The sequence below is a fragment of the Delphinapterus leucas genome, chromosome 10, assembly GCF_059928025.1.
Source record: "Delphinapterus leucas isolate spDelLeu-1000000601 "Yukka" chromosome 10, BTC_Dleu_Yukka2, whole genome shotgun sequence".
Classification (NCBI taxonomy): domain Eukaryota; kingdom Metazoa; phylum Chordata; class Mammalia; order Artiodactyla; family Monodontidae; genus Delphinapterus; species Delphinapterus leucas.
The window spans coordinates 61,773,495-61,793,684 of NC_143138.1; the positions used below are offsets into that span (position 1 = coordinate 61,773,495).

General features: G+C 39.9%; 1 protein-coding gene across 4 annotated transcripts in view; it reads right to left on the reverse strand.

The window, feature by feature from the left end:
• WDR48 (WD repeat domain 48) overlaps positions 1 to 20,190 on the reverse strand; it is a 45,020-nt gene that overhangs the window by 9,630 nt on the left and 15,200 nt on the right. For 2 of the 4 annotated variants that reach the window (XM_022563704.3, XM_089919156.1), the window contains exons 4-14: positions 20,062 to 20,144; positions 19,813 to 19,942; positions 17,780 to 17,868; positions 17,297 to 17,398; positions 12,367 to 12,591; positions 10,615 to 10,689; positions 9,582 to 9,684; positions 8,671 to 8,768; positions 3,485 to 3,592; positions 3,077 to 3,173; positions 922 to 1,017 (exon numbers count right to left, since the gene is read on the reverse strand). In XM_022563704.3, the coding sequence (XP_022419412.1) occupies positions 922 to 1,017; positions 3,077 to 3,173; positions 3,485 to 3,592; positions 8,671 to 8,768; positions 9,582 to 9,684; positions 10,615 to 10,689; positions 12,367 to 12,591; positions 17,297 to 17,398; positions 17,780 to 17,868; positions 19,813 to 19,942; positions 20,062 to 20,144 (1,206 nt within the window). Of the gene's footprint in view, positions 1 to 921; positions 1,018 to 3,076; positions 3,174 to 3,484; positions 3,593 to 8,670; positions 8,769 to 9,581; positions 9,685 to 10,614; positions 10,690 to 12,366; positions 12,592 to 17,296; positions 17,399 to 17,779; positions 17,869 to 18,678; positions 19,531 to 19,812; positions 19,943 to 20,061; positions 20,145 to 20,190 lie in introns of those variants that run through there. The other 2 variants (XM_089919159.1, XM_089919158.1) reach the window with 2 other exon arrangements.

The following is a 20,190-nucleotide window of genomic DNA, read 5'->3' on the forward strand; positions in this document are numbered from 1 at the left end:
TGACAAAAGAAATGACATCACAGGTGGGGTCAGTGCCCTCTCTATGACAGGGGCATCAGGACACTGGCTTTCAGAGAAAGAGGTATGTCATCCTTGCAAAACAGATTTAAACTCCAAAAATCATTCTGGATGAATCAGTCAGCCAGAACAAAGTCTCTGGCAGGAGGTCCTCATCACTGGTGACCACCGTAAGTGGGCAATCTTCAGAGAATCTTCAGCAGATAAGTCCTCAGTGGGTGGGACTTAAGGTTACATATGAGTTGTGAAATTTTAAGATTTCTTTTCCCCTTTCTTTAATGAAACTGAGCCAAATTCTCCTCTGCTTCCCAGAGAAAGTTACTGCCGCTGCCTGTGGCACACAAAGCTTTTCAATGCCCTCAATGACATTAATTCTTTACACATACTCATTCACTTAACCTGACACTTCTGAGTTGGGATTTGAATTTTTGAGCCAAGATCAGGTAGATCATCAGACTAGGTAATATCTACATTTCAAGCCAATGTGAAGTTTGACTACACAAGGACAAACCTGGCTTTTTGATGTTAATTAGCAAGCACTGGAGGTAAATCTAGCCGGTCCATGGATACCCTAAGAAATATCTTTGGAATAACCCTGCTAAGCTGCCTACGTTTAAGGACAAAGGTCATTTGGATACACAGGGTTTATTCTATATATCTTGTGTATAGAATCTCACTGATTAAAAGCTCTCTTGGAATCTCAGTTAAGACTGGATGGATGTTCTCTAGGATGTGGAAGGGAGGGCAGTAAATTGGGCACATCACATATATTTATTATGTCACACTTTAGCAAATGCTTAAAATAATTTTTTTAAGAAAACATTCTCAGGATAACACACAATCTAAGTATCCTTAACTTCTGAGTAAAATTTAAATCAATTATCCTGATATAAAAACACGAACCATGGTTTACTTCATTTTCTTCTTCATCTATTGGATTCACATGCGTCCTAGGCCAATACTCTAGGAGGGCCTGGAGTAAAAGTCCTCCTAAGTTCACTGCAAAAGAGTTAATATAAAAAAGAAATGGAAAAGAGAATCATTAGCTTTAACCTAAAAATAGAGGGAAAGAAGTAAAAATTAAAAGTTTCCACAAACTCTGATGTTACATTCTTAACCCAATGCCAAGGATGTTTAAAAGCAAGATTTAGAGATATCACGAAGTCTATTAAAATTTTATCTTAGAATGTTTAAAGCTGTGATAATATGGAGCAAACACATATTCTATTTGGTTGTTCAGATACAGCCATTCTTTAAAAAGGAACAAACAAAAACAGCAACTGTAGTCTTTAAAGGGCTATTTCCATACAAAGCCAATACACTGTATTTATATATATCAGGTATTTCTACATGCTACATTCATAATCAACAAAATGTAATAGACTCTTATGAAGATGAGTCTCTTCTCAACATACACAAGAATTAACTCAATATGGATTAAAGACTTGATGTAAGACCTGAAACCACAAAACTCCTAGAAGAAAACACAGGCAGTAAGCTCGCTGACAATGGTCTTGGCAATGATTTTTTTGGATCTGACACCAAAAGCAAGGGCAATGAAGGCAAAAATAAACAAGTGGGACTACATCAAACTAAAAAGTTTCTGCAGAGCAAAGGAAATCATCAACAAAATGAAAAGGCAACCTAGTGAATGGGAGAAAATATTTGCAAATCATGTATCTGAAAGGGGTTAATATCCAAAATATATAAAAAATTCGTACAACTCAATAGCAAAAAAACTGAACAATCTGATTAAAAAATGGGTAGAAGATCTGAACAGACATTTTTCCAAAGAAGACACACAGTCAACAGGTACATGAAAAGATGCTCAACATCATTAATCACCAGGGAAATGCAAATCAAAACCACAATGACATATCACCTCACACCTGTCAGAGTGGCTATTATCAAAAAGACCATAAGTAACAAATATTTGAGAGTACGTGGAGAAACAGGAATCCTTGTGCACTACTGATGGGAATGTAAATTGGTGAAGCCACTGTGGACAACAGTATGGCAGTTCCTCAAAAATAAAACTATTATATCTAGTAATTCCACTTCTGACTATTTATCCAAAGAAAAGGAAACCACTAATTCAAAAAGATATATGCACCCCCATGTTCACTGCAGCACTATTTGCAATAGCCAAGATATTAGAAACAACCTCATTGTCCACTGATGGATGAATGGGTAAAGAAAATGTGATACATACACACACACACAGAAATATTATTCAGTCATAAAAAAGAATGAAGTCTTGCCATTTGCGACAACAAGGATGAACCGTGAAGGCATTATGGTTAAGTGAAATATGTCAGACACAGAAAGACAAATACCACTTATATGTGGAATCTAAAAACAAAAAAGCCAAAAAACAAAGCTCACAGATACAGAGAACAGATTGATGGTTGCCAGATGTGGGGAGTAATGGAATGGGTAAGATGGGTGAAGGGGGTCAAAAGGTACAATCTTCCAGTTATAAAATAAATAAGTCATGGGGCTGTAATATACAGTGTGGCAACTGTAGTTACTAATACTGTATTGCATATTTGAAAGGTGCTAAGAGAGTAGGATCCTTAAAATTCTCATTTAGAAAAAAAATTTTCTGTGTATGGTGATGGATGTTAACTAGACTTATTGTAGTGATTATTTTACAATATATACAACTATTGAATCATTATATTGTACATCTGAAACTAATACATTATATGTCAATTATACTTCAATAATTTTTTTTTAAATTGGGGGGGAAAAACTGTTTCCTAGATTCACTTTCCTAACCTAACAGACTTCCCACATGGTTTAAGGGTAGAGAGTGTGCTGCATGTTTAATTGTTAAAGCTAAGCCATAGATTGTGAGAAAAATCAAGATCCCCAAAACATTTAAAATGAATAGTATTTTCCATTTCCATATGAGAGAATATACAGGTTTCTTGAAAAATGATTTTTGAAAAACCCAAATATTGTTTAAAAAAAAAAAGATGAGCACATAAAAAAACAGCACAGATCCACCATCTCTTTTGGAAGGAGAAAGGGAAAGAAGGACACTTAAACTCACGTTTTGGATCTGACCCGTCAGGGCTGCTAAAGCCAGCATCTTTTGCAGAAACCCAAGCAGCAAAACAGTCACTCTCATCCAAAGTAATTGTCAACATCTGTCAAAAGAAAAAAATTGTTAGTGACATTCCATGTGAATACATTCTCCAAATAAGTCTCTAAACCATTACTTATTTGTACTATTTAACTAAAGTGCTAAGCCACAGATTCAGAACCAAAATGTGTTTCTGGGTGATTCAATGCAACTACAATTTAATATACTGGCATATGAAAAGGCATTTAAACTGCATAAAATTTTTTCCTTTCATACATAAAAACACAGGACTCCATAACTAATACTACTTAATTTTGAGCTATATTAGAAATTTTCAACTATCCCAAATCGCACAAGTATCAATTGCTAACTTACCCCTGTTTTTAAGTCTACTGAGAACCAATTTGGTACATATACCATCTTAAATCTTTTCTTAATTTCATCTTCAAAATCCACTTTGCCCAGATCTTCAACTTTACATGCCTATACATCAAAAATAAAGTATGATAATTATCAATGTTAAGTGGTCAACTGATTTGATTCTGACTTAGCTACTCAAAATTTTACACATTTGCCTAAATATAATGGAGTCTTAAATACATTCCAAAAAGAACATGGTCAAATATTTTTATCTTAAAGCATTTACCTTTAAGTAACTACGTCCTATTAAAATTTTAAATTAGAAAACCACAAACTGTTCTTTTTTGGGAAACTGTAACCTAATTTTGCTCATACTGATATAGTATACCACCACACTTATCAGGAAGCAATGTCAAATGAAGCAAAAAAAATCTTCAAGGAACAAATAACAGTTTATAAGCACTTTAGGAGAATTGTGAAGCTATCAATACCTTCAGACAACAGCTATAATATAAGCAGCAATTTTAAGTTTCTCTTTCTTGACCATTACAATCCTTTTTATTCATTCCCTAAATATCTATGCTCCCCAAAAGTATGTCCTGAACTTCCCCTCGTGCCATGGAGCATTTCCAATCACAGTTCATCTCAATCCTGAACAATATCACAGAATGTTCCCTCTACCTATTCTTCCTAACAGCAAACTGGCTCTTTCCTGAGGGTCCCATCTCATCAGCTGTCTTCTCAAAGGGTGACTCTGCATCTTCTCCTACATCCCATAACTCTCTAATGGCATACAGAGACCATCATTCCACCATCACTATGTAAAAACTCCTATTTCTTTGAGCCTGTGTCATTTAGCTGCAGTAAACCGTACCCCTTTTCCTCACAGCCATCTAGCAACCTCTGTGCTCACTCTCCCTCATCTCCCTCATTCAATGGCAACTTGAGCCTGGCATAATGTCTTAAAACCCATCTTGAGATCTTGCTTGCATCCCGGACAATATGAACATCCACATGGACAACACACAGGACAAGATGGCCTCTCAAATCCTTGACAGTATTCCCACTATAAATATACAGTCATTAATGCTACCTGGAACTTGTTTCCAAAGTCAGTCCTCCACAACATCTTTGTCAAATCTCTACTCTCCTCATACCCCTGACCTTGCTGCCACCACCTCCCTCACTACCCCCAGCACATGACTCTGACCTCTACTTCTCAAAAAAAGAGAAGCCTTGACAGAATCCTCTTAACTCTCTGCTACTGTTCTTCCTGGTGCAAGGAAAAAGGTGTCCCTCCTTTCTGTGCTCTGGATCCCCTCACCTCTTGCTTCTTGGGGACCTTGTACCATCATTTACCTTCTCATGTGTCTATGGGCTTCTCCCCATGAACAGTGAACCATGATCAAATTTCTCCCATCTTAAAAATGCCTAAACACCGAAACAAAACCTTCCCTTGCTTGACCTTCTCATGCCTAAATCTTCTCCAGCTATTGCCGTTCCTGCCCATCTCACCAAAGTCAAATTTCATCTAAGATTGTCTCCCCTCAAATTGTTTCTTCACCTCCCAAACACTATTCAACCCACTCTATCTGGCTTTTGCCCTTAGATCTCCCTAGAAACTGCTCTCCCCAGACACCATCCTCTTTATTGGCTAGATCCATGTGCACGTTCCATTCCACCGTCTCACACAAACTCTCAGCAGGCCAATGCAGCTAACCACAAGCTCCTTTCTGAAATGCTTAATTAGTCCTTGAGCTCTTCGTTTTCTTACCCCTTTTTATTACACACCTTTGTGGCTTCCTCTTTTTCTAAAAATTCTTGAAAGGGAGATGACTTGGTTTCTTCTATTTTCAGTATAGATGTATCCCTTAGGAACTCTGACCTTTCTCATGGCTCCAATTATAATCCACAGCTGAAGACGGCTGAACCGATTTCTCCAGCCCAGTTCTTTCATTCGTGCATTAGGTTGTATAGCTCTCTGCCCAGCAAACACCTCTACCCAGATATCTCACATAAATCCAAATCTGTTGTCTTTCTCACCATGTCCCTTTTGCCCAACAATGCTTTCAAACTCTTACGTTCCCTGTATCACTTCCACTCACCAAACTAATCCCGAAACCTAGGACTAATCTCTGCTCCTTCCTTTTCTTGATACTCCCTTTTATTCAAGCATCACTCTTATCTATAGGCCTAAATCTCTTTCTAATCATTGTTTTTTTCCCCTTGTTCCCACCCCACTCTAGAGGAATATCCGATATTTCGCCTGTATTAGTACAACAGCCTCCTAACTATTATGTGTCAGTCACTACAGTAAATACTTCTCAAACACCCCCTTAACATTACCAAGAAATATGGACCATCCAGATTTTAGGAATAAAGACAAAGGTAAGCATATTCTGGAGATCACTTGGCTAGTAGCTGGCAGAGCCAAGGTCAGAATGCAGCTCTAACTCTGAGCCTATGGTCCTAAATACTCCTGACTTCCATATTTCTGTATAATGCCATGTCTATTTTGCCTGATCACTTGATCTTAAAACCTCAAGGTCTAGTGTCTGGATATGGGAAGCTGCCAGGGACACAAAAATGCCAATGATGGTGCATGCCAGCTGAGTGCCCCATCTAAGTAGAACTACCTCCCATTCAGACAGCAGGACTCTACTCAGTCTTCAGCTAATTAGACCGAGAGAGGACATCAGACTCATAGGCAGAAAATCAAAGAGGAACTGGCTCGATTTGACTTTGTTAGATATTCTGGAGAACATCAGATGCTGCGCAGCATGAGGTAAAGCCTAGCCACAGGGCAGAGCTAGGGCCACATTAGTGGTGAAGCAGCCAAATTCCTACTGATGAGGTCCTTTAGGGCTACTCTGGATCCTCTCCGTCTTCACAGAACCCCTCTCTGAAACAAACGTGAGTTTCTGGTCCCCTGACAAGCACATCTCTACTGTAGGAAAAAAACCAATCGGAATTTTTGGAGCCTACTGCAATTAAATTTTCCACTCAACTAAGGTCTCTTGTTCTGAAGCCATGCTCACCAAGCAACTGTTCTGTAATGTGATTTCCCACACAGCTGCGCCACAGGGAGGGAATGTGTTAGTTAGGCCAAGGTTTCCATTCAGAGACAGTCCCCTTTTCCGAGAAAGAAATGTGTTTATTTTTTGGATCCAGAAGTTAACTTAAGTGAACCTCTGTTCCTTATAACCAGGAACCTAACCAAAATACCAGATCTTTTCAATTCTTCCTTTAAAATATACCCAACATCTGTCTCTCCTTTTATTTTTGGATCAAATCGTCTTATTGAGGGACTCCAGGGGAGGGTGGAAGGCCTGGAGGACAATGAGATCTGATGTCTTCGGTCTGGCCAGGATCTCTCCAAGGCTTCACAGTGGCCAAAACTCATCCATCTCTTTCTTTAGATCCTCAAGTCATTATGCTTAAGACAACTGACTTCCTGACTTCCAGCTTCTTTCCCATGATACGTACTGCTACTGCTCTGAACATAGGGTTTTCCTGCTCTAAAATCATCTATGATTAAGAATCTTTAGGAAGTACCAAAGAAAGGCCAAGCCTGGAGCCTGAAATTCATGACTTTTTGGTAAATGACGTGAATCTCATCTTTCATCCTTACACACCCCTACTACTCTTATACTTACTCTGGTCTCCAGCTATACAAAACTGTTCACCTGGCCCTGAATAAGTATGTTTTGATTACCTTCCTCTTGTGCCTTTGCCATTCATTCCCTCTTCCTAAAATGCCCTCCCATAATCCATCTGCTGGAATCCTTTAAGGCCCTGTTCAAATGATTTCTCCACTGTGAGGTTCTCCTGATTTCTCCAGTTGTAAGTAATCACCTTTGTCCATAAGCTATCTTGTGCTCTGTTGTCCCTCCTACAAAAAGGGATCATGAAATACACTTTTTCATCATTTGTGACCCTCAGCACAGTTCTGTGCGCACAGTATTCATTCATTCCAGAATTTTTTTTTTTTTTGTGGTATGCGTACCTCTTACTATTGTGGCCTCTCCTGTTGCGGAGCACAGGCTCCGGACGCGCGCGCAGGCTCAGCAGCCACGGCTTACAGGACTAGCCACTCCGCGGCATGTGGGATCTTCCCAGACCAGGGCATGAACCCGTGTCCCCTGTATCGGGAGGCGGACTCTCAACCACTGCGCCACCAGAGAAGCCCCAGAAATATTTTTTGAACAAATATAACAACAACACTAAGAAGGAACATTTGTCAGGATTCTAAAAGCAAACTTTTCAATCTGTCTATAAATTCTTCAGTGCTATTTATAATGTGGTTGAACAGCTTAATACATCTCAATTATCCAAGGAGTCACTGTAACATGACCCAAAGTAGTAACTGCTGCTCACAGTGATGGCTATAAATCCTAAGAAATGGCCAAACTTATTTTGTGTACTCCAGTGGTTCTCAACCCAGGGTGATTTTGCATCCTTCTTCTTCCTTCCTCCTCCTAAACATTTGGCAATATCTAGAGACAGTTTTGGTTGTTATAACTGAAGTGGGGGATAGGGATGAAGGTGGTTACTGGCATCTACTGGGTAGAGGCTAAGGGGTGCTCCTAAACATCCTACAATGCACAGGACAGATCCTACCCCGCCCCCCCCCCCGCCCCCCTGACAAAACGTCAACAGTTTCAAGGATGAGGAACTCTGTTGTTTTCATTTTAAGGGAAGGCAGCACAACACAGTTTGTAATACACTAAACAGAGAAAACGGTTCCATTCAAATTCTGGGTACTTAAAAAGATAAACTATGGGGCTTCCGTGGTGGCGCAGTGGTTGAGAGTCCGCCTGCCGATGCAGGGGACACGGGTTCGTGTCCCGGTCCGGGAAGATCCCACATGCCACGGAGCAGCGGGGCCCACGAGCCATGGCCGCTGAGCCTGCGCGTCCGGAGCCTGTGCTCCGCAACGGGAGAGGCCACAACAGTGAGAGGCCCGCGTACCGCAAAAAAAAAAAAAAAAAAAAGATAAACTATGGCCTTATCTAATATTCACATAAGAATATAAATATCCACCCCAAAATAAGGCTGCAATTAAATCTTTATTTATATGATAATTATCTTGGTTATTTTATACACACACACATATAACACATATACACACACAGACTACAATAAAAAATAAAGGGATACATAATCCAATAACCTATATTTAATTACAAAAAGATACTTACCTTTAATACATCCCAATATGCCACATTATTATTGGTATCTTTGGTTAATATATGTCTCTTATCATTAAGAATGTGACACTGAATAATACTAGCACCCCCTAAAGGAAACAAATCCACACAATTAGGAAAACAATCCTACATTTAAATTCACAGTACAGCAATAATGTTAACTGGCATGTATTGTAACAGAATGTAAATCATACTAGCCCCCAGAAAGGAGAAGGTAAATCAGAATACCATATAATTATACCTAAGGCAATTTAAGGCTAACCAAAGAAAAACTGTCTGATTTTAATAACAGATTAAAAGACTCTCCATTCACTTCAAGGGTCTTAGTGGAAAATTATTAAGAACAAACCCCTTAATAATTTTTTTACCCACTAGGAGAAGTCCACATGATGACAGGAAATCTCTGAATTAGTCCTATCTCTCATTAACTTTTTTTCCTATCTTCCTTTTCCTGAATGGACATTCTATCCTAAAGGTCACAGCGTGGACATCTAACTATAGATAAACACACCATTCAATACTTTTAACCCCCTTGAAGTCAGAGCTGTCACTTGCAGTTGTAGCATGCAGAATTCAGGGGCCAGATCTGACCATTCTGGCTTGTGCCAAAAGAAAACATTAAATCTTATATCTTTTACAAAGCGGTTGCTGGCTTTACCAAGACCATGATTATTCTAAAGCTGGGCAAAAAGATTAACTCAAGAAAGCTCAATTTTTAAAGTCACTAAAAAGCATTTAAAAAATATTTTTCTTCTATTAAAAACAAACCAATATACTATTAGTCTTTTGTTGACATCAGGATTACATTTAAAGGAAGGTCATCTCCTTTATTTTTGTCAATTTCTTCGTAAGTATAATTAACTTCAGTAAAACGGACAATACCTTCCAATATCCTTACTTACCTTTAATAACCTGGTCGGGTTGTGTACAAAGGGGTGTTATAGGATTTGTACAGTCATTGTCATAATCTCCAGAGGCTCTAAAATTATGAATTCCTTTCAATGTCTAAAGGAACAAAATTCATTATTTAATCATTTTATGCCAATTAAAGTGGCAAGAAAAACAAAGAACAAAAAAGAAACCAACAACAAAGGACAAATGAGAAAAACCAACAATAACAACATCAATCAAAAAATACTTAGTCACAAAATACAATTACCTACCATGATTAAAAAAATACAAAACAAAAATTAAGAAGGGAATGTTGTCTTTTTGGAGAGAAGACTAGGCACTCTTCCAGGTAAAGCTATGTTGATCTCAAATTGGCACAATGAAATTTAAACAAGTTATATAACATTTTTTTTTACAAGTATAGAGAAAGACCACTTGATCTACATATAAACAGGAATAAATGCAAACACTTTCTCTTTTGTTATCCACAAACAGTCTGGTAAGCGAGAAAACTTTAATCTTCTCTAATTAAGACTTAAGAATTAATAGTACTTTTGTGATTTCTCTCTGCTTATCCTTTATTTCTATACCTGTTCTTCATGCTATAAAGAAAAAGGAAATGAATTTGAAAAAACAACTTTCTGCTTTCTCTACGTTTAGAAAAACAGAATCCTAGAGTTTCCCTGCTGTGTTGGTACTTGGGCTGCCTCTTTTCAAATACAGCTTCATGAGATCAGAAGCCGTACTACTTTAAAGCTGTACTTTACTGGTTTTATCAGGGAACAGTGCTTATTCTAAGCACATCAAATGTGTATCTTGGCTCCTGACAAAGAAGTCAGAAGCTGCATTTTGACTATGACCTTAATTTTTGTACAATCCTTAGGATCACACCTGCATTCATAGGGGCTTTCAGATTTTTGTCACTGTCCAAAAGCATGCTGAGAGTCAGGCTCATACTGAGCATTTGCTACTGGTACCTGGGAGGTCCGTGATAACAAACCACATGTTTATAAACCTTTGCCAGATATACAGTGGCTCACTTACCCATTTATTTACTGTAGACTTCGTTGTTGCAACCCAGATTGCAGGAGGGGGATCAGCTGATCTGTCAAGCTCCATCTGAAATAAAGCACAAAAATATTGCTTTGTGGAATGTTGACTCTTCTGAACTGCCAGGACCAGCTATACACTATTAAATATCAACTCCTTCATTCAACATCTGTGTGCTGACGATACCACAGCGTGTGTTAAAAGCTAGCGATGCACAGAAGAATGAGTCTCTTTGCTATAGGAATTCGTAGCCCTATAAAAGTGTAATAGGGGTGACTACTTACCAAAAACAGTGGCTTAAAGTTTTAAGTGTGGATAATTTAAGGGTTCTAGATGGGTACAGTCAAAAGGATGACTTACTATAACTTTTTGGTTTTGTCACTCCTGTGTTTGGTCTTCATGTTCTTAGTAACAAGGAAATATGTTTTTTCTTGGAAAATGTTTGTAGCAAAAACCAAAACCACCATTCTAACAACACAGCAAAAGGAAAAGTACCCACATAATGTACCCCCACACACATTTGCTTAAGGAATACAACTGTACTTTGTGAACAGTTTACTGTGTCCTCCTATATTTTTAAAATACCATACATATAAAAATACACATATACCCATGTATACATTATGCAAATGGAATGACTCTACATTTGCCCACTATTCTTCCTGCACCAGGAAATTGCAGGTTTTTAGACATGGGGACAGGGCTGAACCACTAGCAAGTAGGAATCCTCTTCAGTTCACAGTGATGCTCCTTACAACATGGTTATGCCTGTGCTAAACACTTCTAGTCTTTTTCTCCACAGCCAAGAGATCCTGGCAGCTGCGGGACTCGCAGTGCAGTTTCTCCTCCATACGTGACTCTCCCCATCAGTGTGCTTCCTGCACACATGCTGTGCCTGTATTTTAGCCTCCATTCTCTTGCTTCTCTAAAGGATTATTGCTTTTGTCCATTAGGCTGTGCCATCTGTTTTAAAGAACTGTAACTGGCCAGTATTATGTGAGCTCTTAGACCACAGGCATCCTCTCAAGTATCTCATTTGACCTCTATTCCCTTTTTCAGTCCTTCCTCCTATACTGTGGTTTCAGATGTCACTTAGTTTCGTAGATGATGAGTATTTACAATTGTTTCCTGCTTTCCTTGTTGTTTTCAGATGATTTCTGAGAAGGGGTGGGGGGGAGTGCTGCCTTTATGCCTCCATTTTAAACCTGGAAATCTCCTCACCGTTGTCTTAACGTGCAATTCTGTGAACACTGGTGAGACTGAACATCTTGTCAATGATGACTGGCCATTTTCTAGGCTTCAATTTTAGCAGATGTCAATTTGGATGGCTTCTCAAGTACCCTTTTACCCACCACCCAGGACTATTTTGAGTCAGTGATGGTTTGGAATATGAACCAGCTTCCCCTCTTCTTCAGGAGAACTCTTCTACATCCTCCTCTTGAGGCAGTGGACAAATTTCTGCTTTGCTGTCCACTCTCAGATACCTGAACTCCTCATATTCCTCCTCTAAGGACAGGTTAGGAAAGTCAGGAGAGCTCAGGAGCACTTTGGGGCCAGCTCACTAGGATTCGCCAGTGCGAGAGCCATCCATCCCTGATGTACCCATGAAATCGCCATTTCTTCTATGGGTGACTAACAAGTATCTTTTTACAACCTCACAGTTGATTTGTGTTTTAATATTGATTTTGCTGTATTTGGCTAGCACACGTAACAGTCTTAATCATAAAACTAAAACATATGACATACCTTGAGAACTGGTGCTTTTTCCTCACAGATTAGCACCCGAATGTCAGGGTTTCTTAGGTCTGTACAATAAATCTTCCGGTCCCTTCCTCCAGAGTACACATGTGTGAAGGTGTCATTGACCTGTAGAGCCCAAACACCTTCATCATGCACTCGGTACGTTGCTATACATCTCTGCTGGCCAAGGGACCAAAGGCGAATTGTCCCATCAGAACTGCCGGAAAGGCACTGAGAACAAAGAAAGCTAAGGTTAGAAACCTGCCAAAAAGTTCCTGCTTTCTTGTGCTTTGCACTTGTCTTCGCTCCTGACTCCACAATGTCAAACACACACCTCTAACAACCTGTATTCCTGACTCTGATAAAGACTTCTGACAAGCATACACCATAGCCTGAAACGACCAAAGGCAACAGTATGGGCTCAAGCAGGGGAACCCTCTGAGCAAAACTTCCTCTGTCCTGTGTACCTGGCCACTTGTTGCATCACCATCCCTTGGGAACATGTTAAAAATGTAAATTCCCCGTTTCCATTCCAGACCTAATGAGGCAGAAACTCTGGTGGAGCTCAGCAATCTGTTTTGACAGGCTCTCCAGGTCATTCTGGTATGCCAAGTTTTTTTTTTTTTTTTTTTTTTTTGCGGTATGCAGGCCTTTCACCGTTGTAGCCTCTCCCGTTGTGGAGCACAGGCTCCGGACGTGCAGGCTCAGCGGCCATGGCTCATGGGCCCAGCCGCTCCACAGAATGTGGGATCCTCCCGGAGCGGGGCACGAACCCGTGTCCCCTGCATCAGCAGGCGGACTCTCAACCACTGCGCCACCAGGGAAGCCCTGGTATGCCAAGTATGACAAGCATTGCACTAGGCAAGGAAGCCTTCTGCAGCCCTGGGTCACACCTCTGTTTTGTCCCCCACCTCACAGCTCTGGATTCCTGATGGCCTGCCAGGTCTCCTGGATTCTACTGACAGGAGCCAAAAGCAAAATCCAGGCTTGCCACTCACTCTGTGAGCTTGGATACTTCCTATATGAGCTTCAAGTTCAACATCCATTTTTATAGGGCTACATTAATACAAAATGTAGACCCTCGGCATTCAGAGTTAACATTGGCGATTCTGACAATTTCTAAAGGCTCAGGAGTGTCAACTACATAGAAGTTGCAGGTACACAAATCAGGGCTGAGCACACAGAGAGTGTGACAGAAACAGGCAGAATCAGCCACCCCACATTCACATTCAGCATGCCTGGTGTTCTCTACTAGTTACTGTGGTGACCTGAGGAAAGGGATAAAAACTTATTTCTTTGGGGAAAAAAATCACCCTGAGGGGAAAGGAACTGCTGGTGCTGGTGTATGAAATTAAGCAGGCAAAGACCTTCAAAGAAGAGAAGATAGTTGTGGGCTTGGAGACCTGGACAGTGTTTGAACAGATGAGGCCTTCAGGGATATTAAGGATTTACTGGCCTGCTCTGACTTGAAGGGGCCTTCAGACATGTTTAATTAAACAAACACCATACTAACAGACTCCCCCATAAGCTGTCAGGAGCATCAGTGCTTTAGTCACCAATTCCAACTAGTTCACAAGAGAACCAAGAGACTAACCAATAAAGAAACTGTCAGGAGTAAGGTGGCAAGCAGACCTTCATCACGTGTGTAGGAGCACTGTGGCAGTCTGATGGGGAGAAGGCAGGGAGGAGCTCTCCACTCCAGGAAGAGATGCTACTCTGTGGTGGCAAAGCTGTTAGTAAAGCTTTGATCACTCAGATTCTAGACCATATATCTTCAGGGAATAAGGTCTGACAACTTTAGGAAAAGGAAGGCAAAGATGATGGGTTGAAAGTCCTCACAGGCTGGGTGACTTACAGAAGTAAAGAGATAAGTTCCAAACCCAGAATGCACAGGTGAAAGTGCATGAGGAAACACAGTATATTAGAGTTCTATATCAACCCTGATATAGAATACAAAATAATCTTTGATGGTAGTCAGTATTCTAAGACTGCTAAAAAGCAGGCTCCCAAATAGACAGCAATCACTTTTAGAGTAATATGCAGGCGAATATCTTTGTAGCATCTGGTAGTATGGTTGAAGGATGTGCCCATTTTATAGGAATTCTAGTACCTGATATCCTACAGGAGCTAGAGGAGTCATCAAAACATTTCCCACTGCCTCCACCCTTCCACTGGATAAAAATGAAGACCCCTTCATTATGAGGTGGCCTCTGGGATTAGGACAGAATGCCCCAAATGGTTCTGCTAAGTCAGACTTGGGGGAACAGATTCTATAGCCTGATCAGGTGCTCTGTGCTTCAGCCAATGGACATGAGAGGTACCAGTGTACTGGGGCCAGGCTGCTGTTGACCAACACAAAGTGTTTCTGAGATGGTCGCTTACACACAATTGTAACTGCCAATAGAGAGCAGCCCAGTGAGCAAGTCAGGGGCAAGGAGTGACCTAATGCTCAGAGATACCCCCGACCTATGAGCTAGGTTCAGCAGGACTTGTATTACCAAGGAAAACCCTGTGAGTGACACACAAGGATGTGACTGACTCAGAGCAAGATGGCAGGTTGTCCCAGATCCTCAAGCAATTGCCTGAGTGAGTACAAGGACTGAAAAGTCAGCTGGCTTGGCCCACGAATGTTGGCACAATCCGAACAACTGCCATGGTGACAGACCTCAGATAGTAAGACTTGATAAGTATCTTACAATCAATACAACGAAGGAAGTGAGGCAATAGGCTGACATCGATGGGATTCTTTGGCCTATTATACGTATCTTATCATAAGTCCCTGACTTACAACGCCAGCAGAGACCCTACATTAGAAGCTTGCACGGCAACTCTGCAAGATGCAGTATATACTCTGGTCCAGTAACCGATGGTTACTTCTTCCATGTTGCAAGAGTTTGTGAATCAGTATGTAAAGGTTTCTTTTTTCCTCCTCTCTTTTCTCAGCTGAGTAGCTATTACAGATGTTTTCTGATCAATTCCCTAATGTAAGGATGCCGTGTTGTTGGTGGCTAAATCTACATTTAGTCTCTCGTTGCCAATAAGGAAAAAGGATGAAGAAGGAACGAGAGGAGGAATGGTATCTGCTTAATTATTTACTCTAAGGCTGACAGGCAGCTTTTTTTTTTTTTTTTTTTTTGCGGTACGCGGGCCTCTCACTGTTGTGGCCTCTTCCGTTGCGGAGCACAGGCTCCGGACACGCAGGCCCAGCGGCCATGGCTCACGGGCCCAACCGCTCTGCGGCATGTGGGATCTTCCCGGACTGGGGCACGAACCCGTGCCCCCTGCATCGGCAGGCGGACTCTCAACCACTGCGCCACCAGGGAAGCCCATGACAGGCAGCTTTTAAAGTAGTACTACATCACCTTCTCTGCTTTCAGTAAGTGGAACTGACTACAGGTGAAGTGCATGTGTAAGTAAATGTGCTACCTAAATCGTCTTAAGTAAAAGCACATTCATAATTGTCTATATAGGAAACAAGGCATGGAGTGTAATAGACAGGAGGAGATTTAAGAAAGTCTGACAGGCCCACAGCCCATTTCTGGAAAACATCTTGTCTATAGCCTCTAGTTAAGCACAGTCCCATGGAGACCATATGATCTAGTTCAATCCTGGACAAAGCTAACAGAACTAGGCATGGAGAACCATCTCAAGTGTAGCCTAGCAGCTACTGCAACAGTGAGGAGCTAACTGTACTGGGCTTTTTTTGGCCACGCCTCACGGCTTGTGGGATCTTAGTTCTCTGGGCCCCGGCAATAAAAGCATGGAGTCCTAACCACTGGGCTGCCACAGAATTCCCCTGTACTGGGCTTCTTAGACTCACATGAAAATGCTGCTATGAAGAAACTCAAGAGCTCTAGAAAATGCCATGGCTTACAGACAAGAATATACTTATTATTTCTACTCTTCTCACCAATTACACTAACTAAATATTATGACTCCCACTTTGCAGATAAGCAAACTAGGGACCAGTAGATTCCTCTCCTCAAGGCCACACAATACTTTAATATCAAGATCCTTCATCTCCAAAGACCTCCATGGGAATATTCAAGCTTCTCTGCCTGGTTCTGAAAAAGTAATTTCTTTCCTTTGGCTAGTTTTTCAAACCTTCCTTTCACCTCTGGAGACAAAGGCTTCTCTAATTCATGTGTGAGGCAACTTCCATGACATAATTTCCACAGGAGTAACAGACCAATGGTGTTTCTCATCTCATCACATTCATACTCTCCTTCTTCTAAACCAATCACAATCAATTCCAATGATCCCTGCCCTATGCAAAAAATGGCAGCAGTACATGGTAGAGGTATGTCATAACATAAAATGGTGCTCAGTTTTTGTTTTTTATTATCTACACTGATGAAAGATCATTTTTCTACTGCTACAGGACAGAATTGTGATATATAATTCACAAATTATGTGGCCAACAGAGTATTAATACATGTTCAAACATTACCAAAATGTTTTTCTTTGAAATGTTCACTCTAAGTACTATGTTAGACAACTAAATCTACAGACTGTATCTACATAGTCAACTGACAAGATTTGCTTGGAAAACAGACCCACTGTGAGGAAATTTTGCATTTACTACACTGCCAGAAAGCATTCAATACCAAAGCTTCCTTCTGCTTTACACAAGGGAACATTTTAAATTATTTCAGCTATACATATCATAACTGCATATACTCACCTGAATTAAAATTATTCTTAGGAAATCCTTCGTTTGGTCTTTATTTAAAAGTTAGGCAAACAGAGAGATTTTGAAATGTGGATTATTATACGTGCAACTGAGGATTTTAAGGATTTAAAAATTAGACCACAGTTTCTAATATGTGTGGCTTTTGGTTCAAACCAACTATGCAACAATATACAAAGTGGGGGAGCTTCTGCTGTATGAAATTTTGACAAGGTCAGTAGGTAAATGTTCATGTGAACTGCATACCTGTGTGCCATCTCTGTTCAACAGCAATGCTTTAACATTATCCGTGTGCCCTTTAAGCTTCATTAGTTTTGCACATGTTCTTGGATCCCATACTCTTAAAACCTGCGAATTTTAACAAAGTATCATACAAATGATCAAAGTTAAATAATGGATGACTTTTATAAATCAAATGACAACTATTAAATTCTGAGAGGGAAGTACTACTTCTGCCAACAGACAGTGTCCAAGGCTCCCAACTTTTTTAAGTAGGAGGAAGTCTTTTTAATGTCAAAAAAAGCACAGGCTTCCCCCACTCCACCCTCCGCCTCTGTTACCACACACGACAGTAATTATACAGTTATACTCTTATTTGTTCAAATAAAACCTTATTTTAGTAGCCACCAGGCAAAACCGCTGTCTATATATTCTGTAATTACCCAGATCAAATTATTTTGGTTTCTTTACTTTCTAGTGTTAAAATATACCCTTTAAGTTTCCCCTTACCTTCTCAGTGGACCCTGATACAATGATTGTTCCCAGTTGATTCATTGCCAGGCTATAAATGGAATCTTTGTTCCCACTTAAAGAAGAAGCTAGTAAGGATAAATGGAGCTATATGTTAAAATCATCAGCTGTTTAATAACCAGTTAGCACAAATTGCAAGTTTAATTATTCGATTTAGAAAATCTTATCTTTATGAGTACTCTAAGGAAAAGAAATCCCTATAATGGAAATAATTCTAAATCATAATATTGTTAACAAAATTTACATCTCTTCTGGATTTGAGCATACACAAGTGCTCAATAAATATTTGCTAAATTGAATTGCACTGCCATTTAAGAAACTATATGCATAAGTAAAGTATTTTCAAAGATGCACATGTGCCAATAAAAATGAAAACTATGGCTACACTCATTATTTACAAGAAAACACAAATCAAAACAAAAATACAATGTTCACCTACCAAATAGATAAAAAACAAGGCAATACTTAATTCTCAAAAAATACAGTTAAAATGGCACCCTCATACATTACTTGTGGAATGATAATTTGGTACAACTCTTCTAGAAGGAAATTAGACAATGTGTAGCAAGAATCATATTCATGCCCTTTGATTCAGAACTCAATACCACTGAAGTATGTATATAAAATTGTCTATACAGTATGATTCCAACTGTACAACAAAGAATAAATTTAAACAAACACACTGAGATGCTGTGAGTAAAGGAGTAAATACATGTAAAGTATTTAGAAAAGTAACTGCTTGTATTAAATGCTCAATAAATGTTAGCTATTATTATTACCTCCATAATTATAAAAAACTTATTTGATATCCTCTCTAAACAATTCTAAGCAAGACATATCTGTTGCAGAATCTATAACCACTAAGCCTCGTCTCTGACCTTGGGACAATCCTGATTTTTTTGCTTCATTCCTTCTTGTTAGTGTCTCTTTCAGGCAGGCCTTACATCTAGAGAGAGCTAAATGATGTATTATGACAGCCCCCAGCGGGGACCAGCTGCTGAATCCCTGAGATTGTGTACAGGTGAAAAATCACGGAAAACAAGGGAAGAACAGTGTTTAGACCGTCACATATTTCCTGAGAAAAAGGGCAAAATGATATTTAAGAAATTATAAACACCGGTCTCCCAACCTACTCTTCTTGGCACACACGAGATTATATTAGAACTGTTAGTTATATCAACATGAGTATTCCACAGTCATGACAAATTGGACCTGTTATGTAGGAATCTAGATAGTTCAGGCCCATATCCTGAACACAGACCTTCTAGGCCAGGCTTAGCCGTAAATGTGCTCTCAAGAATCCCTACTGACACCTGGCCTAGAGAACTATTATTGGTTGGGCCAAGTGTGAGCTGAATTTCAAGTCTAGACCTGTCTGGATCTGACTGGGTAATTGAGATCTCTTAGTTGATGAGGCATCCATGCTACTAACCTGCTGTGAATCTCTCTGAATTGCCTTTAGATGTTAGGTTAGCCTTCCTGAACTCTTCTGTTCAGGAAGAGCTGGCTGGATTCTTTAGGGCTGCTCTGAAAGGGTCCCACAATATTGGCACTAAAACCCTTTCTTTCCTTTGGGTATTTTCCAAGTTGGCCATTAACTCAAAGGCTCTTAGTATATAGTAACACTTTTAAAAGTCAAAAACTGCCTACTTTTTGCCAGGTAATCACCACCTCCATCAATAATATCTGCCTAGAGTGTGGCTTTGGGCCAGGCACAGCTGGGATATACAAAGTAATAAGACAGGCACTTCTGCCCTGTGGAAGCTTACACTTCAGCTAGGGAGCTAACACATGCACATGTACAAAAATAACCAGGTTACACCTGGAGAAGTTACCATTTTTAGATTGCAGTGAGAAACTAGTTCCTTGTTGTTTAATCATACTCTTGGGGGCTAGAACGCTGTAGGTAGAACCACTCTCTTAATGCAAACTTATCAAACTTGTTTTATAAACCATTCTTTATTTATGTCAATTTGGATCACTTTCAAAGAAATTTTTTTCAAACACCTTACTTGTGACAGTGTTATTTGAGGCAGTCAATGCTGTTAGAGTATTCACATCCCAAAGGAATATTTGTCGGTCCAACCCAGCCGATGCTACCAGTTCTTTATCCTTGGCATATGCTAAGGCTTTTACATAATCCTGCAACAAAATACACATACTCTGATCTACTCTGTAGATCAATAAGCAAATGACCCACATGAAGTACTGAGATCTCAGTATTACATTAAAGACATTGAAAATTGCGTTAGTTGTTTTACCTTATGAGTCCTTAATGTTGACATGCAAAATCCCTTATGTGCATTCCATACTTTTACTGTTGTATCAGAAGAAGCAGATATTACTAGAAGAGGCAAAGAATTAAACCCCTTAGTAATGTGACTTAACAC